General features: G+C 41.9%; 1 protein-coding gene across 2 annotated transcripts; it reads left to right on the top strand.

Annotated features, from left to right (window-relative positions):
* Nucleotides 1–4,004: 4,004 nt before the first annotated feature.
* On the top strand, nucleotides 4,005–23,068 carry LOC109465421 (RING finger protein 215-like). 2 transcript variants are annotated; one of them, XM_019762694.1, is made up of 10 exons: nucleotides 4,005–4,273; nucleotides 5,055–5,183; nucleotides 5,381–5,452; nucleotides 5,822–5,907; nucleotides 12,926–12,980; nucleotides 17,532–17,657; nucleotides 18,657–18,776; nucleotides 20,592–20,732; nucleotides 21,212–21,314; nucleotides 21,630–23,068. In XM_019762694.1, the coding sequence occupies exons 1-10, from the start codon at nucleotides 4,010–4,012 to the stop codon at nucleotides 21,662–21,664; spliced, it is 1,131 nt and encodes a 376-aa protein (XP_019618253.1). In that variant the 5' UTR covers nucleotides 4,005–4,009; the 3' UTR covers nucleotides 21,665–23,068. The 2 variants fall into 2 exon arrangements, with proteins under 2 accessions (XP_019618253.1, XP_019618245.1); XM_019762686.1 differs by having other exon boundaries at nucleotides 12,923–12,980.
* Nucleotides 23,069–24,007: the final 939 nt, after the last annotated feature.

Below are 24,007 nucleotides of genomic sequence, written 5' to 3'. Positions count from 1 at the left end.
AAAAATGTCCAGACTATTCATGATGTACAAAATGACTAATAAACTGGTGGACGTCCCAACTACTAAGTGCCTAATACCAGCTCAAAAAAGAATAAGAAATAGTCATGCCTTCAAGTACCAGAGTTATCAACCAAGGTTTGAATTCATTCTTTCCTAGAACTATCGCACGCAGAGTGGCACTCACTCTGGGGGTATTGTCATTAGATGACTTTAAACAATGTCTAGAGTTAGATGTTTAGGGTTAGGTGTAACAAGTCGATCGGTGTAAAGTAGCAAGCTGCCGCCACGCCGCGTACCTGCGAAGCTGGTGTGGTACGCCGAAGGGAGGTTATACCGGCTATACAGATACAGATACAGATAAATTTTCCCGTTCGTTGTTGCCAGGTATATAAAATTCTCTCTGAACTGCTTTTGCTGTATTAAAACTCGTGCTTTCCATAAATCCTATGCCAATATTACCGTCCCACACGGCATAGAGCACACAATGCCATCAACTTTTGAACCAGCGCCACGTGCCTCCATGCTGACATATCAAACATGCTGACTACAATCACACTGTCAGAGAGAATAATGTAATACGTTATAGATAGTAAAAACCGCGCGCGGCTCTTTGGCAAAGAAGTGATCGACGTCGTTACATCCATCAACGCATACCATCGATTTCTGTAAGTGGGTTCTTTCTTCCAACCTTTGGACTATGTATAATAGGCTTAGTGTTATGCCCGTTGGTCAGACTGCATTGATGTTGTATTACAGTTGTTCCGGCAGAGGGAAGAACGCATTCATCATGCACGGTATATACGGCATCGTTCGGTGGCACTGGTGGTGTAGCTGGGGAGTCTATGACCTACTTATTACAGTCAGTAAAGCCCCTGTCACTCAGAGCCGAATGTGGTCTCTTGAACACTGCCGAACTAGTGGCACTAGTGGTGGAGGAAAAATGTCACCCCAATGTCATTTTTGTTAATTTGCCAAACAATCTGCCCGCTGCACGTGTCCCTCCCCCTTCCGGTCAGTCCCTTCTCACTTCCGGACACATGTGCTCCCGCCGTCACCCCTGACACTTGGACAGAGCTAGGCGAGGACGCACACGTGGCCTCGCTCTCCCCTCTATTCCCCGCTCTTGGCCAAACTCGCCTCCGTCTTCACTTGTTTTCAGAGCTAATTTAGGTGGCACTAGTGGTGTAGGTGGCACTAGTGGTGAAGGTGGCACTTGTGGTGTAGGTGGCACTAGTGGTGTAGGTGGCACTAGTGGTGTAGGTGGCACTAGTGGTGTAGGTGGCACTAGTGGTGTCTACAGGTGGCACTAGTGGTGTAGGTGGCACTAGTGGTGTAGGTGGCACTAGTGGTGTAGGTGGCACTAGTGGTGTAGGTGGCACTTGTGGTGTAGGTGGCACTTGTTGTGTAGCTGGGGAGTCTGTGACCTACTTACTACTGTCAGTAAAGCCCCTGTCACTCAGAGCCGAATGTGGCCTCTTGAACACTGCCGAACTCCCCCAATCATGATAAGGCCATGTTGATTTGATTATATGGATGGCATCCTCTGGAAACCCTAAAGCTGATGCGAGCGTGCGAATAAAAAAAAAACTTTTGCAAAAATAAAGGTTGCTTTCATTATGAAATATACGACATGTTACAGCTAGGATCCATGCAAACACGCACACACATAAGCATTCGCCCCATGTTGATCAGATGCATTCCGTAAGATATTCATGGTACTTCGAACTACATGTAATATTCACATGCGATTACCCTAATTGTTGGGATGAAGTCCAGCTCATGCATGGCACTTAAAGCGCTTACAAAAACGTCTTATACATTCTCACGACACACACTCAAGCTTGATTATGTGACGTTTTAAGTGCATTGGATCCGGAATGTTTATTTTATTGCAGTGCCAGCATCCATTTTCCTTAATGGTAAGCATAAGATGCTGCCCACGAATGGCCGCAGTGAGCGTTTATGATGACTGTTAATGATATTCCCGGAAGAAAAATTTAAAAATTTATATGCATAAACAGAGACATATTACTGTTCGTTTACTGACTGAAGCCATCACTGCAATACCGCTCTGGTAGCCTGGCTCTACAGGCCAGCTTAGGAGTGTTTTTACGGGCCCCAGTCCTCCTGAGCATTTCTTGACATTTCCTTCTTTTCCTGAATTCGGCATTCTATGGCATCAATATCGTTTTCCGACACTTTTTTTTGCAACATATGACATACAAAGGGTACAGAATCAAGCTGCAAGATTCTGTATGAATAACTATGAAAGAGGTGCTAGTGTCACGGAAATGAAAGGAAACCTACAGTGGGCCTCACTGGAAGACAGAAGAAAGATGTCCAGACTATGCATGATGTACAAAATGACTAATAAGCTGGTGGATGTTCCAACTACTAAGTACCTAATACCAGCCCAGAAGAGAACAAGAAATAGCCATGCATTCAGGTACCAGAGTTATCAACCAAGGATTGAGGTGTTCAAGAATTCATTCTTTCCTAGAAGAATCCTAGAACTATCGCAGAGTGGAACTCACTGTCACCAAGTACAGTAGGGGCATTGTCAATAGATAGCTTTAAACAATGTCTAGAGCTAGAAGTTCAAGACAAAAATTCATGCGCGTGTGGATGTCATCCATATAATCAAATCAACGTGGCCTAGGGGAAGGCTAGTCTAAATTTGAGTTACAATGTTAAAAGACTAAGGGATTGAAAATGCCATAGCCTACACCACTCTGCTATGATTTTCAGAATAACGGACCGATTTCCTCCGGCCTCAGCCTAGAATTATTTTGTCCGCCCGCATGGAAAGCTGTCCGCCCTTTTTGTGAAAGGCATGTGAAAGTCATCGTTGTCTGCTGCCTTGAACTTGAAGTGAGGAACTTGAACTGAATACAAATACGCGACTCAAACTCTGTTGCCTTGAACTTCAATTGTTGAGAAAGCGAATAAGGGCAAACATTTTTTTTCAAAACACAAGTAAGCTTTTAGAAGCACTTAGTAATACGTACGTAAATCTATAGGGGAGTGCCAGTCAAAAAAGGCCCTTCCGCAGCAAATAAAATCGTATAGTCACGAGTCAACCTCTTGAACTTCAATTGTCGAGCGAGGGCAGACATTTTTTTTCAAAACACAGGTAAACTTTTAGAAGCACTTAGTACATAAATCTATGGGGAATGAAAAAAGTTACTGCAGCACCAAATAAAATCATATAGTAAGCTTTTCTTTTATAGTGGTGGGTTGGCAGAATGCGTAGCACTTTACTGAGGGAAAATGTGCTAATTGCTAATGGTGTAAAGTATAATTAAGCAAAGTGTACCAGAAAAGCCCTGACAAAAACATGTCAGGGAAAATGATGCCCATGCCCATCTCCAATGTAAAAGCCTGAGCAAAATCTACATATAGGGTTATGATGTGATATTTAGTCAATAGCAATTGACTGTGTGTCTGCGTTTTCGCCTTTTATTTTCTTTTCTTGGCCTCCTCGAGTCTAAATTTCTCCATATTTCTCTTTTTCCTGAACGTAAGTATACGTATTTTAGTAGTCTATAGATCTATAACTGTTATATAGAATTTTCTAAATCTATTAGCCATATCATATCAAAATGTATTTCCGCTTTCACGTACACACACCAGAATTGCCCTTTCTAGTGATGTGGACAACTATGAAAATTCATATCGATCAGTTACATACATCACGGTACTGTTGAAATAGCGAAGCGACCTTGACTTTGAACTCAGAAAATGATACGCATGTAACTGACGAACATCCTGTGTCGATTAGGACACGGCTTCTGGCTTGGTCTAGATTACTAAAAATGAAATGTACTTCTTTTAGAATATACTCAAAGCCAGCAAATTGTTTGGACTTTGCCACATAGATCTGGAAGAGCAGAGATCGGAGTCCACGTCTTGCTGCAGTATGAAACACTCTCGCTAGATGTCAGTGTTGCACTGCAGACTTTTGGTGCACGCTGGGTAAAATCCCTGTGCTTACATCATCACAACAATCATGGCCGACCTCGGCTGGATTTTGATCCAGTTCTGCATCATTTTCTTCAGATTTCCAAGATCGAAGACAGTCAGGCCGGTGATTTTTGTGGTGATCGCTTTGACACTACCGAATGCAGCTCTGGGCAGCAGGGCGGCGTATGTCGAGGTCTCTTCGAGCGGCAATTCGGCGGGAAAAGATGGGGACACCGCAGATCCAGTCCAGGTCAAGGGGGAATTCGCCGGCATCGGAGCTGTCAAAAACGCGGAGGGAGACTTACACCTGGTACTGTCAAATACAACGCTCAACTACACTTGAAAATGTGGTGAACTGTGTATCATAAGATAAGCTATTGTGTTTTGCTGTTCATTACGATTTGCTGTGATTTGCAGCAAATGCAGTTTCAGAGTTCGAGTAGTCACTAAATCTAGGTCAATCACAGCGTTTGGAAATATGTTTGGAAGTCTAGGAATGCTCTGATCTATATTCCTGCAACTCTGTCTATATCGGGGCCCGATGTGTGTGTGCCAGTGGGCAAATGCATAGAATATAAACAGAAATTCACAGTAAGGCCATGGTAATTTGATTATTTGGATGACATCCGCGCGTGCATGAATTTTTGGCCGTTTCCAAGAAAAAAAAAATTCAACCATACTGTAAATCGTATACGTACCAAACAGTTGCAAAATGAGCAAATATTTACTGTAAGTTGCAAAACGGAAATTGGAAAACGATACCAATGTTGTAGAATGACAAAATGAAACAAAAAAGACGAAAATATGTAAAGAAATGAATTTGTAGTAGATTATAGATGAGTAGTACTACTACTAGTAGATTATTTGCCATACCATACCCTGTGTCATTTGTTTAACCTTCACACCACTTAGATTTCATGATGAAAGCAACATTTTTTTTTCTAAACTAGTCTTGTTTTTTATTCGCACACGCACATCAGTTTTGGGGTTCCCATCTAGGATGTCATCCATATAAACAAATCAACATGGCCTAACAAGGAATTCACAAAACTCTTAATATTCCAAAGAAACTTGATGTTTCCCCCCCTCAGGTTCCTCCCTGTGATGATGGAGAAGAGGATGACCTGATGATGACCTGGGGGCGTGGCTGGATAGGAACTCTCCATGTGGAGGAGAACCTGACTGATCAGTGTGGGGGAGGGGCTACATTAGTCGACAGGGTATTGAAGACACTGTGTATACTATTATTAGCCTTTCTTTATTCCTTACTTCATACACTTGACTACTGTAGAAAAGTTCATACTCCTAATGCGACTTGACAAGCCTTCCATCGAAAAACATGCGTTCCTTTATCTCTACTATAACTAAAAAGCGAGGAGAAGTTGAAGTTGAACTTGTTGTTTTGTTTTGTTTACAGGTGAAGAAAGCCATGTTGCTGGGTGCCTCCGCAATCCTTATCCTGGCTTTCAACCCGCAACTAGTGAAAGAGGTCAGGAATATCATGGTTAAAAGCTTAGCATATAGTATAATGTATGTATCAAGAAAAGGTACATAGTCATTGTTACTTTCAGGGTATGGGAGTATTGTTCTGAATGCCTGTGATGTGTGGGTTTGTGTGTTTTGTGTCTGGACAGATCTAGAGCTGTTGACAGCATTTGTGTGGGAATGGATCAATAGACAGGTAACAATATGACCGGTTGTCAAAAAGGTCAGACTCAGACATGTATGGAGTGAACTTAAAATTGAATATCACAGAATTCACCCCAATTAAACTTAATTACAATCTCCTCAGGTTGTTCAATAAATTCAGGAAAACCTAATATAATTCCTGGAAGTCTGATTTCTCCAATTTTTTCAGCTGGACATTTCCCAGTTGTTCACCCATCCTGTAGTCATACTTAAAGGTGCAGAAAACATCACCAAAGTACTGACTGCTCTTACAGGGTAGGTACATGTGCAACAGAGGTAGACATGCACACTGCTAGATTCTGAATATGCCAGTTTACAGTTCGAGTTTGACTACATGCATGCACAGTGTGTGGGTAGTATAGTACCGGTAAGAAGCTGCTTTGGAAGGTATTTTTGTAACTAGTTAGGTAAAATGAGTTAATACTGGAATGTGTTTGAGGATGTTAAAGGTTAGGGAAGGTTAGTCCCTGTGTTTACTGTGTCTAAACCTGTTTTTCACTCGCAGTCTATCTTGTTTTATGTAATGTCAGCAAACATCAAATACTTGGGACCTGATTCAAAATTTGTGACATATACCGTTGTTTCCATTTTCATTTTAATGAAACACAGATTTTGTTGTTTGTGGTAAAAGTATGAAATTCCATATTTGCTGAAAAGTAACCAATGACAATTATTTCTACTCAAAATTTTCTGAATTCCTTTCCGTAGTCTACATGTAGTTTACAGCTGTGTTAGGGTCCTGTTATGCCCAGGAAAAATGTTAAATGTGTTTCTGGTTACCCAACAAAATCCGTTAAATACCAGCAGACCTATACGCATATTTCGTTGGGTCACTTTAGCCGAAATCTTTGAAGAAAAAAACAATGCTTAACTACCGACCTTAATTTTCTCACAACTGTGTTCAGAAACAAAGGTTAATTTTCCTAGGGCTTACAGGAAATGTTCCACTAGTTAGGCAGAAGGTCCCAGAAGTTGTACATGTATCAGTGATTTTTTTCAGTACTGTGATCAGTTCAACACAACATTGATTTTCCCAAGTCCTTACACTTTTACAGGAAATGTTCCGCAGCTTCAGCTAGTTAGGCAGAAGGAAACAAAGTGGTACACCAGTGGATTTTTTCAACACCGTGATGAGAAACACAATGTTAAAATTTCCCAGGCCGTACAGGAAATGTTCCGCTAGTCAGGCAGAAGGTCCCAGAAGTGGTAACGTTACATCAGTGAATTTCTTCAGCACTGTGATCAGAAAAACAACATTAATTTTCCCAAGCCTTAAATGTTCCGCTAGTTAGGCAGAAGGTCCCAGAAGTGCTACATCAGTGGATTTTTTTCAGGACTTTGATGATCAGAAACACAACATTAATTTTCCCAGGCCTTACAGGAAATATTCTGCTAGTTAGGCAGAAGGTCCCAGAAGTGTTCTCAGGACTGTGATCGGAAACACAACTTTAATTTTCACAGGCCTTACAGGAAATGTTCTGCTAGTTAGGCAGAAGGTCCCAGAAGTGCTACATGTGGGACCCTACAGATTAATCCTCCAGTGAGACAGGTCAAGTCTATTTTTAAGTGCAGTGGCTTGTTAAAAACTGGCACTGATACCTCTCTATTGGAAACAGATGTGGACAGGGTGACTCTCTGACTCTCCAGGTCTTGAGGTTTGTTAGCTCAATCTAACCAGCAGCTGCAGATACAGGCAAGAAGCCAGGAATTCTGCACTGCATGGAGAATTATAGGGAAAGTTATAAATAAGGCCCACTTTATTTCACACAGTTAATTTTGCCAAAGATCTTTTAAACTGCTAACTTCTTATCTTTGTGGAAGGAATAACTTGTTTTCAGTAACTACATTTTAGTCAAAAAGTTTTGTGGTGCATGTTTTAGTACTTTAAATGATTTTATTTGTTTCTTATTCCTGAAAGCTTTTTTTTTTTCAAGAAGTTAAGAAGCAAAACAACAATCATATAATAAAAACTGCCAAACCCCAGCATATTGCTGTTGGCAACTACTGTAAATTTATTTATAATACTACTTATAAGTTTGCAGTACATAGAAGAGGATAGGAATTTTTTGTTGTGGAAATAGTTTTGTAGTACAGTGGTAATACAAGAAACACATATTTGCAGTGGAAAGAAACTTGAAAAAAAAAATGCAAAAATTAAGCACTGGGAAAATTGGAAGATATAGCAGTATAACTAGTCCCAGCCATTGGTATTTAGAAAGTAAAGAATCAGCTAATATCACTGCCAAGGTTAAGTCAGTCCCCTGCAGAGATGTTAAATCATTCAGGGGTTACTAGAATCCAGGATCTACATTTGCTCCTGCCAACTCATTGGGTAAGGGTAACGTTAAGTCTCTGTCCTGAAATGGCTTCTAGACACTAGAATATGTTGTGACAGTATGGGATCCATGTACAAAGAAAGACAAAGATAAACTGGAAAGGGTACAGAACCAAGCTGCAAGATTCTGCACGAACAACTATCAAAGGGGTGCTAGTGTAACAGAAATGAAAAGAAACCTACAGTGGGGGTCACTTGAAGACAGATGTAAAATGTCCAGACTGTGCATGATGTACAAAATGACTAATAAAGTGGTGGACGTACCAACCACTAAGTATCTGATACCAGCCCAGAAAAAAACAAGAAACAGTCATGCCTTCAAATATCAGAGTTATCAACCAAGAATTGAGGTATCCAAAAACTTGTATTTCCCCAGAACTATCGTAGACTGGAACTCGTTGCCACCAAGCACAGTTGGGGCATCATTTAGAAAGCTTTAAACAACTCCTGCAATCAAATGTGCAAAAATCGAGTGTAACAAGTCGTTCGGTGTGATATAGCTAGCTGCCGCCGCGCCACGTGCCTGCGAAGATGGTGTGTTACGCCGAAGGTCGGTTATACCGGCTATACCGATACAGATACAGACAGACACAATTTACACATTGGTAAAAAGCTGACAAGTACAAAAACTGCATAATTTAAGTGTAAAAAAATACAGAAGAAATTCCCCAAAAATAACTCACTAAAATTGCTGCCATTTGATACCATGGACAAAAGTAAGGGAAAGTTATTGGTTCTTGTATTTGATGAAAATCTAAAACTCCCACTTCCAAGTTTGACAATTTAACCTAACCTTTTTGACTTAATACATGTTCATGTTTTGGCATAATATGAAGTTGTATCATCTTGTATATGTGTATGCATAGTGATAACCTATACATACATCTGAAGTCACTGATATACGAGGGCCTGCATGCCCTTTTTCGTTAACCGTTATGGGCTATTTCAATTTACCGTTAATCGTTGCCGACCCGCTCTAATTCAACGTTAAGCGTTATCGGTATATTCATCGTGAAGCGTTATTGGTCGTTTTAATTCAACGTAAAACGTTATTTGTCATCCTAAATTCAGCGTTAAGCGTTAATGAATAATTCTTCGTTACGCCTAATTTTGCCTTTCAAAGTGCAGGAAAATGCGTCATTGAAGGTTTAAAAATACAAAATTTCCCGGGGGAGAATGCCCCCGGACCCTCCTACATTGCTCACGCCTTCGGCACTCGACTCGCGCTTCTGCGCTCGGTCCCTTCGGCTTTAGCCAGCACCAGTTTTCCGTCAATTATCGGAAGTTTGCGGAGAGTTAACGAATCCGTCAACCTTGACAGACAAAATTAACAAAACTCTTGAGTAAAAATATGAAAACATCAGAAGGACCGACAAACACTCTGAACCATGATTTGCCTCTCAAAATGCGGGAAATTGCGTTTTTGAAGGCTTCAAAGTCTTAAATCCGAAAAAAGTCAAGCTGGGTAGAGCCCTGGCCGACGTTGACTCGGACTCCCCTTTATTTGTGGACGCACTCGGGGACCAGGGCAGGTGGGAAACACAGGGAACACATACCTTTAAATGCGTGCTTCATTACATGTAAGGTGTACGTAATTTTGTGAGTGATCACCTTTTCTCACAAAGCGAGATACCAAATCCAGTGCAGCTCGAAAAAAAAAAGCCTGTCATGCAATTTACCGTTAAGCGTTGTCGACCGTCCTGAATTTACCGTTAAGCGTTATCGGCCCTGCTGAATTTACCGTTAACCGTTGCCAGGACCCCCCCATGCAGACCCTCATATACCATTATGACAGTTACATACAGTTTGTTGGCTTGTCACACAGTGATCTTTAACCATCTCCCTGCTGCCTAACTCTGTAAGCAATATAAACTGGATGCCAAAAGGCAACATCAGCAGGGAGAAGGTTAAAAGTCATTGACTGACACTTTCCAGGTTTCCAAAATCCAACTATACTGATTTTGTGTTATGGGTGACGTCCTCTGGGCACCCCAAAACTGATGCGAACTTGCTTAAACAAAAAAGTAGGGGGAAAAAGTTACCTTCATATTTAAGTGGCCAAGAAGGTTGAAGAAACGACTGAATACACAGACTATGGTATACATAAAAAAATTCAAAACATTTTTGCTCTTTCTCTCTCATCTTTTTCAACTTTTGAAAGACTTTGTGGTGCAAGCAAGTGGTAATTTGAGACCTGCTTAATATATTCTTGTGGCATTTTTTTTTCTTTTCCTTTCGACCTCAGAGTCCTCTGTCATCCTTCAAGTACCTTAAGAAACAGTATGGTAACCGTTGCAAAGTTTGTTTTCTTTGAGACTGGCATCATGCATATACTTTAAATTCAGTGTGGCTTAACCTAAGGCCACACCAATTTAATTTCTGGTTAACGGATTCGCCCGCTTCATTTTTTTCAGATTTGCAAATATAAATAAAAATTCAGAATCAACTGCAAAATGCTCATATTCTGGCTGGAATAGTTGGAAACAGTCCTTTTCTTCCTAGTTGTAAGAGTTATTCCATCTTTCAATGCAATGGTATCATTAAAAGTTAAAGGGGAGGTCCAATACTTTCAGTTTTGGGGCCTTTCTACCCAAAATCCTATTTGTAAATGGTGATTTACTGGTTTCTGCCAACCCCGCACATATTTGCCGTGATATCTGACCCGCTCGATGTTTCGCGGCTAGCGCCAGATTGTCCTAGCGCCAGATTGTCCGCTAGGCGGCGCTGCGACTGGATCTGTGACGTAAAAGGTTTCATTCTGCTACTAGCGTAAACAACAATGGCGGGCGTGCAACCCTTCCGTTTTTAGCCACAGACGGACAGTAGTGGTGACTCTGACCCCGATCCAGGCGATGAGAACGTTTGGGATGGAGGTGATGTGGAGACAGAGGGTTGGAGAACCGGGATTGGTGCCGGTGTGGAAACGAAGACAATAGAAACTGCCTGGAAATGCCCTCTGTACGGGAGAGTGTTTGTTGTCACGACCTGCCAGAGCTGACAGACACTGAAAAGAACGTCGGTACAGACCACCCATGCATCAGAAACCACCCTGACTTCGATGTGATTCTGCACCCGGCAAACCTCCGAACGTTGCTGATTTTTCGGTGGGATCTGATCCGGCAGGGCGTGCAGGAGCCTGTATCTAACAGGTCCGGTACCGCGAATACCGCAGTTTGTTACATTGCAACTTACTCGACCCTTTGACGGATTTATTCATATCGACCGCCCATACGCCCAACAGAAAGGAATTGAGACTGACGTTCGCGTGAAGCATCCAGCCTCGAAATGGTCTGAACACACCCGCCAGTGGAAGCTCTTCTTGTGTACTAACTCTGTTCCAATGAAACCTTTTACGTCACAGATCCAGTCGCAGCGCCGCCTAGCGGACAATCTGGCGCTAGCCGCGAAACATCGAGCGAGTCAGATATCACGGCAAATATGTGCGGGGTTGGCAGAAACCAATAAATCACCATTTACAAATAGGATTTTGGGTAGAAAGGCCCCAAAACTGAAAGTATTGGACCTCCCCTTTAAAAATTCATTGTTTAAATTTTGAACCAGCCTGGTGTGTTGACTTCATGGCTCCTATCGTACTGTTTTCATTTTTATTTATTCTTCGCCCGCCCGCTCCATTATTTTTCTAGAAAAATCCGTTAACCAAGAAATTAAATTGGTGTGGCCTAAGACCCAATTTACACACTAGCAAAAAATGATGGTATGAAAACTCACAGTGTACACACACTAGCAAACAAGAAGATGTATGTTCTTGATTTTCGTCAAAGCAGGAAAAATTTGACGTGAGCAATTTTTGTATGCTCACGTGCATATTGTATTACACAATTTTCTGTGTTTTTAGTGAATAAAAACTGTTTTTTGTAAATAAAAGCTGTTTTTTGCCCTCTCATGTAAATCAGGTCTGAGATCCAGTTACCCAAGCCAAGGCCCCGAAATTTATCATCTGATTCTGGTCTGCTAAAAATAGCCCTGCAGATGTGAGCCATCTGGTGCTGGTTATGGGATCTGTCAGAGGGGAGGTTATTTTGGGCGCAGGGTTGGTCTCCAGGTTGATGAATGGTTGGATACAGCTGGACTTTGTAAACATGAAGAAGATTCTACTTTTAGATTCTCAGTTGATTACAAAAATCTATATACACTTAGCAAGTCAAGACACGAAACTTAGATTTGAACTACTTTTTTCTCTGTTGTTACTCAATCTACATGTAATATGTTCGATGGTTGTACTGTACATACTAAATTCACTTTATGTTCTCAGTAGCAAAAGTTCACGGTCAGAGAAAAATGGACACAATGTTCACGGAACTATATATTCACGGTGGCAACAGGTGCAGGAAAAAGAAAGTCCAGGAATTATTTGTTAGACAGTCACTGTAATGATAAGATCACGTACAGAAGTGACAGTGAAAACAGTGAACATGTATTAAAACGTTACATAACAGTACAGGGAAAAAATCAGGAATTACAGTTATTGTTTCCCTTTACAATCATGATACCCTCTTTGTTGTGTTATGAATCATTGTACCAGGGTAAGATTGTCAGGACTGATTTGGGTCACCCAAAAAAGTTTGGTTCTTTTTTAATGACGAACTCACATTTTCAGCTTTGGTGTTCAATGTCTGAATGTAGGATCATGAAATATGTAGCATTGTAGAGGGTAAGAAATCTTTCCAATGATATACATGTATAATACTATATAAGTAAGGAAGTTATCATCAGAAAAGATTAAATTTTAGTCCAAACTTTTTGTGCTGAGTGTATAATAATGACTGTTGCCTGTCACTGTAACCAATACAAATATGGTGCCAAGCAGCTACATTAGCATGGAGATTATAGAAATACCATCATCTGTTGTCAGGTTTAAGTTTAAACTATGACTTCTTTATAATCTTCTGTTTTGATCAATGTTGTGTTTTCCAGTGGAGGAAGCAAAGTCAGAGCAAAGGTGGTCCATGAGAAAGCCTTCCATGAAGCCATGGTGAGTTGATTGACATGTTGATTGACATAACCTTACAATGAGCATTATCATGCCAGTAGACTCATCTTGACTGTCCATCATAATTAGCAGTTCAACCAATGGTAGTGTGGCAAATACCAGTTCAACCAATGAGGGACATAACCTTTCACTGAGCATCATCATGCCAGTAGACCCATCCTGACTGGCCATCACAATTAGCAGTTCAACCAATGGTAGCATGGCAATTAGCGGTTCAACCAATGAGAGACTAGCTGCCAGCAGATTGCATTTGATGTTTTTATTTTGCATTTCTACATTTTAACAGAGGTTGTCACAGTTCATTGTCCCAGACTATGCGGCCATGTTTTAATCCATTTGTTTTTCATTCTGCCTTGGAATTTCTAGAAATCGTAGCCAACAAAACTGCCAAATGTGCCCAAACAAAACATTAAACCTTTTCACCTTGCAGCATATGCCAAACATGTAATGGTGTTATTGAGGTGACAAGGTGGTCTTCTGGTTAGGGTTGTTGACTCTGAATCTGAAGGTTCTGGGTTCGAATCCCTGGCAGGCCTCAATGTTGTATCTGCCTTGGGAAAGGCACTTTGCACAGTACTATTTTCTCACTTGACTCAGGTGTGAATGAGTACCTTAAGCTTCAGCTAGGGGCATCTTCTCGGATGGGACATAAAGCCAGAGGTCCCGTGTTTAAGGAGAGCACGTTTAAGATCCCACCACATTTACCAAAAAGAGCAGGAATTCTTCGAATTCCTAGTGTGAGTGGTTCAAACCTTACAGTCTGGTCGCAGGGTTGACATCTTGACATCAGGTGATAGTCACCTGTTACCAGTATATCAATCCTTCCACAACTCTGGTATCATTTTAATCTTGATAGATTAATGAGACCTTGACCTCCTGACCTTCAACTGAACCGGTCAACTGTACACATTTCGAAAAGTCAGAAAAGCTATATACATCATTACATGTACAGTAGGTGCAATGAAGTAAACTGCAGATAGAATTGGATGTATTTTAGCAGCTACTCCCAAAACAACAAAGCCAAATTTATAGGAAGGTCAAGATTCAAGATGTGTTTATTGAGCGTTCGCAGTGGACAACTTTCGCAGTCACTGAATTGCAGTTAATTTAGTTTTGCACCGACATACATGTATAATATTGCACATAATTTTGAATCGTTCAGTTGACAAAACTTGAAATGATTACAAAGAAATGTAGTACTGCTCGTATTACTACAATTGTTCAGTTACAACATTTAAAAACTGTTGATAAAATACACACACATAGTATTCATTAGTGATTCACCGGGTAATGATTTAGTGATGTAGGTCCTGAATCGAATGTGAGACAGGGGCTTTAAGCAATGTAAGGTAAACCAGCTCAACCTGATGCATTCCCAGATGAAGTGTAACCAATCTGGGTAGTCACAGTTGACCTTAGTAGCTAAGATTGCCTCACGTATGAGCACAGTGCCATCGGACACCTGTTTATGCAGCATCCTATAGAGAACAGCTAGAGTCATTTGGGGACACCAGACACACACACACACACACACACACTGGGCACTCGAGGTACATCTCCAAAACCTGACACCAACTTGACAGAAACTTGCCCAGAGGTCAAGTTCATTTGGGGACACCATCAACACACATGTGGTACAGACAGGTGCATTGTAGACCCAGGCCTGACACTTCATAACAAACTTGACCAGATCTATAGAGTTCATAGAAAAGATACGCCAAAAAGCAGTTACTCAAGAATATGGAAACAGTCAGACGTTTCAGCTATCATCCACTAGCTTTCGTCAGGGACTGAGAGACCAGAGGGGAAATGCAGGTTTATAAGCACAAACTATTGATTGATACGCAAATAAGTGAAGACAATTTTTTTGGAAGTAAAAAAAAGAAACAAAAGTTAGACAAGTCAAGACAAGATGATTAGCATCATCTTGTCATGTTTCCAAAATCATATCCAGTTCCTTGAGTAACTGCTTTTTTGCAATTTGGCATAGTATTAGTTACCTGGATGTCTAACCTTCATCAACGTATTCGTAGAAAAAAACTTTCCCAAAGTCATTTTGGGACACGTGCACCATCCACGCACATACGGGTACATCCCAGACACAGGCCTGACACTTCATAACAAACTTGACCAGAGGTCATAGGGAAGAAGTTCTCACTAAGTTCAAAGTCATTTGGGGACACCGTTCTGTGGTGCACACATGTAATGTTACGCCATAGACCCCATCCTGACAGTTCATAGTAACAAACTTGACCTTGGTGCACAGAGAAGCTTGCCCTGAGCTCAAGGTCATTTAGGGACACCATCCACACACATGTTGTAGGTATAGGTACATAGGTAGACCCAAAATGAATCTGACCGTTGGTGGTGACCTTGACCTAGGGTTCATAGAAAGCTAGCCCTGAGCTCAAGGTCAATCGAGGACACCATCCACACACGTTGTAGGTACAGGTACATACGTAGACCAAAAATAAATCCGACCTTTGGTGTTGACCTTGAACTACAATGTAGGGTGCATAGAGAAGAATCTTGCCCTGAACTCAAAGTCATTTGGGGACACATGTGGTATAGGTACAGGTACATCATGGACCCAAAATAAATCTGACCTTTGGTGTTGACCTTCACCTAAGGTGCATAGAGAAGAATCTTGCCCTGAGCTCAAGGTCATTTGGGACACCGTCCACACAGTGGTAGGTACTGAGGTACATAGGTAGACTGAAAATAAATCCGACCTTTGGTGTTAACCTTGACCTAGAGTGCATAGAGAAGAATCTTGCCCTGAACTCATGGTCATTTGGGGACACCATCCACACACATGTTGTAGGTACAGGTACATCACGGACCCAAAATACATCTGACCTTTGGTGTTGACCTTGACCTAGGGTGTGTAGAGAAGAATCTCGCCCTGAGCTCATGGTCATTTGGGGACACCGTCCACCCATATGTGGTGCACACAGGTAAATTGTAGACCCCCCCCCCTCCCAAAAAATAGCCTGGTAACCAGACCACCGTGAGCTCAGCGCTATCCCTTCGATTGGCGCTGAGAGCGTTTGGGGCCGCCAACCAGGCCTCAGTTACCGTACCTCGAGGGGGGGGGGTTAGGTAACAGAAGACTCAGCGTAATACAGGAAGTCAGCGGATACAGGAAAACCAGCTGGAGATAGGTCCGTGGGATAACTCGCCTGTGCTTGGTAAAGGCCGGGGCAGAAAAATTACCGCCAAGCCGACCAAAGGTTTGTTACCCAGGCTACCCCCAAAAAAGAGCATTCATAGAGAAGAAGCTTGCCCAGATTTCAAAGTCATTTAGGGACACCAACCACACATATGGTGCTCTAAGGTACATCATAGGCTCCAGCCTGACCTTTAGCAACGACCTTGAAAGGTTGTAAAGCAGAATCTCAATTTCAAGGTCGATAAATAACAGTAGTCATCTGAGGACACAGACCACATCTGGTATAGGGTAACACTCTATAAATAGGACATCACTCAGGTCAAGTTTAAGGACAAACAGGTTGTTTTCTGTCATCGGAAATAAGTCTTCCTGGACCATCATGGAGATGTTTACTCATGTCTACTATCAGGGTGAAGTGTAGCCATATATAAGGTGACTATAAACTTCACCATGCTGTATAATACACAGTGAATGTTAGTACAAGATTACAAGTACAAGATCTAGACTCAAGCGTAGGTATTAAAAAAAACAAGATCGGTCCCTCCAGATTTAAACCAAAAATGTAAAGCAGGAAATCTAAACATGTTGGTGTTCCTTTTATTTCATACTTTTCACAGTGACTTCTCCATTGTGAATGTAAACATGTATTTCCAGTGTATAACATTTGAATTGTGTCAACAGGAAACTTAAAACAATGTGAAAACATTTTCATACTAGTAGTCTTCTACAAAATTCAGTCACTCCTCGCTGCCAAAATGTATGAATTTACAGGAATCAAAATCCACTCTGATGTATGATCATTAATCCATGTCAATAATCCTAAGAACTGACTAATTGATTAAGTTTGAGACAAGGCATGGTGGTGAACATGATGTACGCGTATCCCATGGTTCCTTGCAGGCTGCGAGCACCCTGACCCTGTGGGCGTCGTGCTGGCGAGTGCGTGGCGGGACCGTGGTGTGTCCGGGTGGTGCGAGTAGAACTCAGGTAGATAGACCACACCTTTCCTCACAGGTACACAGTAGTGACCAGACCTATCCCATCATGCTTTGCAGGACGCGGACAGTCTCTTGGTTTGGGGTCCTTGTGGCCGCACCAGAGGTGGTACCGTCGTTGTCGGAGTCTGTCCGCGGACTTCCGGCAACACACAGGTATATCAGTACCCTTTCCACATCCACCACACCTACAGATATCCCATAATTCCTTGCAGGCACCCGGGCCGCTAGTCTTATGGTCAACCTGCGGCCGGTCCCGAGGTGGTCCATATAAGGAGTGGCAGGGCGTGGTGTGCATGCAGGCCGAGACCAAGACACAGGTTGGTGCACGATTCAGTTCTAATTTCGTCCTGTCCTGTCCTGTAGGGTTGGACAGCAGTAGACAGCTGGGATAGCTGTACCCTGGTGTTCCCTAAGGACTGGCAGGACAGGGACTGGTGGGACACAGCGCCTGATGTGGTCTGTAAGGAAGGAACCAAGAGACTTTGGCAGGTAGGGACAGCCCTGTACTGTCTGTTATACCTAGGGGTGTACAGCAATAGATGGCTGAGATAGCTGTACCCTGGCCTTCCCTAGCCTAAGGACTGGCAGGACAGGGACTGGTGGGACACAGCGCCTGATGTGGTCTGTAAGGGAGGAACCAGGAGACCTTGGCAGGTAGGGACAGCCCTGTACTGTCTGTAATAGCTAGGGTTGGACAGCAATAGATGGCTCAGACAGCTGTACCCATGGCCTTCCCTAAGGACTGGCAGGACAGGGACTGGTGGGACACAGCATCTGATGTGGTCTGTAAGGGAAGAACCAGGAGACCTTGGCAGGTAGGGACAGCCCTGTACTGCCTGTCAGTTGGGCAGCAGTAGACAGCTGGGATAGCTGTACCCTGACCTTCCCTAATGTTGGGACACAGCAGCTGCTGCAGTCTGTAAGGGAGGAAGCAGGAGACCTTGGCAGGTAGGGACAGCCCTGTACTATCTGTTTTGTAGGGTTGGACAACAGTAGAAAGCTGAGATAACTGTACCCTGGCCTTGGACTGGCAGGACAGGGACTGGTGGGACACAGCGCAGGTAGGGACAGGATGGACTTATGACAGGGGAAACAGCAGAGAACACCTACCATGTACATTGATCAACAATTTTATGATGCAAAACTTGCAGTTACTGCATTGAATCGAATGTCCTAATGATTGTGCAAAGATTGTAATATGTCTGAGTGTATGATCAGATGTGAGCAGTACAACTGATGTAAAGACCTTACAGTGACTATGCATGGCAAATATTCATAAGGCTTATAATGGCATATACATACATTGTACACTTGTACTCGTCTAGTATTTTATCAACGTTGATAAGGTAATAAAACACTGGTTAAAAGTAAAATTTCAACAAAGGACATAGAAACATCATACTTCTACTATTTTGTAACTTCACATGTACATGTACACAGTACAGTACATGTGTTACAACTTTTGTGTATTTCTGATGTTTTTCACAGACGTACTTCACGCAGGCGTGGAATATGGTTCTAATCTTTGTGACGACGCTGAGCGTACTGCTGATGTTACAGGTCCGCTGGCGGACACAGGACGACTCCTACACCACGGAACAGGTGGAGGTCTGTGTTCCTAACCTTCTATCTTTTTTGTTGTGAGGCTTGACACTGACTGGGGGGTCGTGTGGCGCAGTCGGTAGCGCATTCGGCTCACACATATATAGCCTTGATTCTACATGCATATATTGTACATATAGAAGCCACATTAGTAAGGCAGATAGCCTTGAGTGTAGTTATCATGTGGTAAATGATAACAATTGTGTCACTTTCAACACTTCTTGAATACAGAAATAAAATTAAAAGCCTTGCAAGGTGACTGTTACCATGTTCTTTAACTTCAATTCTTTTTACAAAATCTATGGTCTATATTTTGAAACTTTAGAAATCCTGTTTTCTTTCGTACTCTCACATTAGATTTGGACTCCTCAGAGGATGCCAACCATACATTTTACTTGCTGTGTCCCAATAGAAAAGAACCAACTTCTTTGAAATAAAGACGTGACAAGGGTTATGGTTTTAAAACAGTCAGCCTTTAAGAGCGGAAATTACCTCCAAGTATTATCTAAGTGGCCCCCACCCTTGCATAACAGATAAAGAGTGATGAATTGCCTGATGATACAGAGACCCATCTGGAGAAAGGGATCCTCCCTAGAGATAGCTGCCACCCCCTCAGTGTATAAACATTGGTGTCACCCATCACCCCCACAGTTTGTAAACAGTGCTGTCACCCAGGTGGTTCGAACCACTAGACCAGGGAATAGGGGCTGACAGAAACTAAGGTCAACAAGTGTCAGGGACACTTGTCTGGTATTCAGGACTGGTCAGGGAAAAGATGTAGGCATCCCAGCAGAATGACAGGAAAAACAAGATTGTATCAAACATTCAAAGGCAATAAGAAGAAAACAAAGTTGTTTAAGTGCATTTTCAAAATCTGTCCATTATCTTACATGTAAGGAACTTCCTTGTGTTATATCAATTGATAAGAGTATGGTCTTCTTTAAACAAACAACAAATGCAGAGATTGCAAACCTCTAGAAGGCATCTAAAGATTTTGTGTATTCATTGGACATTACAATATATAGTAGAGGGGATTCATTCCTCAAGCTACCGACATCTTGCACACGCAGTCGTCCCTCAGTAAGACATCTGGAGCCGCATAGTTCCCATTTAGAACTTTTATTCAGCCTGTCTTCTCTAAGAAAACAACAAATGCAGAGATTCCAAACCTCTAGAAGGTATCTAAAGATTTTGTGTATTCATTGGACATTACAATGTAGCAGAATGGCCTGTAGTGCAACGTACATGTACCTAGGACAGAAACCTTGTAGGCTGAGAGACTGGAAGTGTATAAACCAAACTTGTGAGTCTGACAAGCCCTTATTCTAAGTGGGTAGCTCCAAGGACTTGCAGTAAGTAATTGTGTGGGTGGACCTTCCTGTCAATCTATGGTAACTAAATCTGACCCTTCCTGCCACTACCCACATACACACAAGCAAACACTCACAACATGCACACCAAAAACAGTATCCATACCAAATTGTTTGATTCCACATGTAAGAATTAGGAGAGTCTAGAGAGTAGAAACAGAAAGACACTCCTGGTCCCAGGCCGGGGTTCGAACCCATGACCAAACCTGAGCACCAGCTTCAAACCCAACGCTCCTACCTATTCGGCTAAAAGGTCTAGACCCATTGGCCAGGTCAGTTGGTAGCGCCTATAAACCCCCCACTGTTACACTTTGAACTTCAGTGGATTTTCTACATTTCAATTTTTTTACTTTGAGCAATGTGTATCTATAGAATGTAACATTCAAGTACATGTGTGCTGCTTTGAGTAATTCACATATCGAAATGTGTTTTCCCGCCCTATCCTATACAGACAGCCCTGCAGAGACTGGCCTCCGATGCCCTGTCCAGAATGCGGGTAAAAAGATACAAACACTTTCACAGAAGGAGACATGACGGAGAGAAGGAGAAAGATGCTTGTGCTGTCTGTCTGGACCACTTTTACCCAGGACAGGTGTGTATTGCATAATTTACACTGTAGGACATAAAATTGGCGTCTAGCCCATGTACAAAACTATGGTCCTGACATTTATTTCAGTGTAAGTTACAAGGAGGAAAAATGCAGATACCTTTTCGGGGTCTTTAAAGTTTCATATTTTTAATTTCAAGTTTTAAAATTATATTAATATTGTTCATTCTGGGTTCGAATCCTCAGCAGGCCCCAATGTGTGCTCTTGGGAAAGGCACTTTATTCAATATACTAGTATATGATTATAATGCTGTATAATTGCTTAGAGGACATTGTTAGGGTTGTATACCTAGAATCTAAAGGTTTTGGGTTCAAATCCTTAGCAGACCCCTCGCTGCATGTGTGTTATGCCTTAAGTGTGTTACGCCTTTACAGGTTATGCAGAAGAAACAAACAAACAAATGATGACAACGTTCAGTATACATAGATTAAAGTGTATTTCATAGAACTTTTTTCTTGTTCAGGCTGTGAGAGTTCTACCCTGTTTCCATGAGTTCCATCGGAAGTGTGTAGATTCCTGGCTCATTAAAAAGCGGACCTGTCCTTTGTGTACCTTTAATATATTAGGTAAGTAAATAGATACATGTAGTTCATAGGTGGTAGCATGCGCAGTGAATGCAGCAAATAAAAATCCACATACATGTACACCTATAGCTATATAGTGTAAACATAGTACGGTGCAGGTTAGGTGCAGGTAGACATCAGAAACACCTAGTACATAGCCCAATTTTACCTGAGTGTACTTACCTGCATGTACAGGTGGTATTTTTCAAACCCTGCTATTGTTCCCATTTCCGTGCACTTTTGAACCCAGTGCACACAGAGGCCATCCTTGAGAAGATACCTCTAACAGCGTTGTCTGTCCTTGTTGTTTTTTTACAGATAAGCAAGAAGGCTCCTGCCTACTGGACAACTGATACCATTTCATCTCAGGAATTTCAACGATGTTTCTTTATTTTTTCAATTCGATACCGTCCAGTACGGATAGTCCTAATGTGGCACATTGCCAGTTTTTATGAAGAAGGATCTTTAAACTGCTATTGCCCATGTCTAGTGCTGTGTACCTAAACCCACATTTTTATTTAGGTTCAGGTCCGGATTCAAGTCCAGAGGTTTAGGTTCAGTTCCAGATTCGTAAGTCCTGACCTAAACCCATGACATTAAACTGGAAGTCCGGAATTAAACTGGAGGCTGTTTGAAAATGATGACATTTAGATGTGATTCTGAACTTGTGAGCAGGTCCCTTCCTTTTCATCTGGGGAACACAGTCAAATTTATTACCTCATTTTCATCCATAAATTGAAAGTTTTGCCAAAAATTTACAATGTTATTTAACATTGTATAGATCTAAAGTAACAAGTTAAGAAATGTATTTATTGTGGTACTAATTTTATCACTGGCAATAATATACATATTATTATGTAGATATGTATTCCAGATTTTTAAAGTATATCCCTGCCATGTAGCGTTGCAAACAGTAACATAAAAGCATGTTTGATCATGGCAATGAGGAAAGTAGTATTTAGACTTGTGCTAGTACAAAAGTGTACCTATATGTCATCTTTGCAGTTGCTGCAATGTAGATGATTAAAAACTTCAAGTTTTTGTGAAGATATTTCTTTTTTGTTATAAAATTACATCTAATTCTGTGAACTAGCGATACTAAATAGAAGAAAATGCTTCTTTATATACCAGCATCATTGACTTGTCTTGTTCATGATTTTACACTTTATAACGGTCAAATTTACACAAATACGTGGCTCAAATAACCAGGTCTCTACGATTTCATACTAAAGGGCTCCACTCGTGAGGCGTTGCCAAAAATGGAAGTTAAACTGTTTATGTGACAACCTAGTAACGAAAACAAATTCCAGAGGTCGTTCACCCTGTCTTGTCTCATGGGTCTGGTCTGATGGAATCTGTGACCGTACCCTATCACCGTACGGGGTCAATGACCGGTAGTGCGTCGTTTCTAGGTCAAGAACACACTAGTTGAGGTCGTTGACCTGCCCCCTAGTGGGTTGGTATTATTATGACACTTGATGTTGCGGTGAAAGTGCCGTTGAAGGCCAGCTGTAATATTAAACCTGGTGTTATTCCAGTTTACATACATCGCACAACAAACGATTCCAGAACATTCTTAGCACTGCTGCGTATCTGTCGTATACTGTCTTGTGATCGGTGTAAAATGTTGCCCCATAGCCTAAGAAAAAAACAGATAACGTATACATTGTACGTCCACGGCGGTCTGTTCCTACGGTAGTCTTTTCCATTGCTAGGGGCGTTCGAAAAAGTGTCGGGTTACAAGACGCTATTTTGGCCTGTTTTGGACTTCCCGTAAAACATTTGAAAATAAACAAATAGTATTGAAAGTCGAATTCCGTCAAAATAAATTGAAATTATCATTTTTACATAGTTTTAATGTTAGTTGTTTACATTAAACTATAACAGGTGGGTAGCCTGGATGCCAGACCCAAAGCACACTGGACACAAAGTATCTCAGTGAGCACCAGATATTTTGTGTCCAGTGTGCTTTGGGTCGGGCATCCAGGCTAGCAGGTGGAGAGATCGGGGCTTAAATTTGACCACCGTGGTCAGGGTAGAGATCTAGACTCCGATCTGGTAGAACCTGCGGTAAACAAAAACTGTAGAATCGCCCATTCTACAGGTAGAGATCCTGATTTGGAGTCTACGTAGCATCCTGATCGAGATCTCTGTCCATGGATCGGGATCTCTACCGGTAGAACCGCTGATTCTTTCAGATCGCAATCTCTTCCCTGACATGAATATATACGAGAAAGGGGAATAGAAATATGTTTGCTATTACTATTGGGTTAAGACGACCTTTTGAGGTTCCTCCCCCGATTTACCGGGACCCCAGGGAGTAAAATGGGGTTAAAAGTCACTTATTTTTAGCCATCATTTGGGGTGAATAACCGCAAAAAGGTCGCCTTAACCCGAAATAAAGTTTGTAGCGTTACATTTTTGGCACATCAACAGGCACGTTTGCGGTACACGCTTTTGACCCATTTCGCCTCTCCCTTTCTTCGGTCAAATGATTGACACTTTAGCAGGGTGAAAATGAGTACCTAGCTTCGGTTGGGGACATCTTCTCTGAGATAGGAGGTCCTGGAGACCCACACCTCAGATCCAACAACTCTTAGAAGATCAGGGGTCCTTCCCGGTGTGAGTTGCTCAAACCTTACAGTCCTTCCAGTACAAACCTTCCTAAGGTTTGACATCTTGAAAAATTGATAGCA

This window comes from Branchiostoma belcheri, unplaced genomic scaffold (genome assembly GCF_001625305.1).
Source record: "Branchiostoma belcheri isolate BF01 breed outbred unplaced genomic scaffold, Haploidv18h27 scaffold1, whole genome shotgun sequence".
NCBI classification, from domain to species: domain Eukaryota; kingdom Metazoa; phylum Chordata; class Leptocardii; order Amphioxiformes; family Branchiostomatidae; genus Branchiostoma; species Branchiostoma belcheri.
The sequence above is the reverse complement of the archived record's forward strand: the minus strand, read 5'-3'. Positions and strand labels throughout refer to the sequence as shown.

Coding starts and splice junctions, on each gene's coding strand:
- LOC109465421 (XM_019762686.1), top strand. CDS start 4,010: ATGGCCGACCTCGGCTGGATTTTGATCCAGTTCTGCATCATTTTCTTC. Junction 4,274..5,054: donor CGGAGGGAGACTTACACCTG/GTACTGTCAAAT, acceptor TCCCCCCCTCAG/GTTCCTCCCTGTGATGATGG. Junction 5,908..12,922: donor GTACTGACTGCTCTTACAGG/GTAGGTACATGT, acceptor TGTGTTTTCCAG/TGGAGGAAGCAAAGTCAGAG.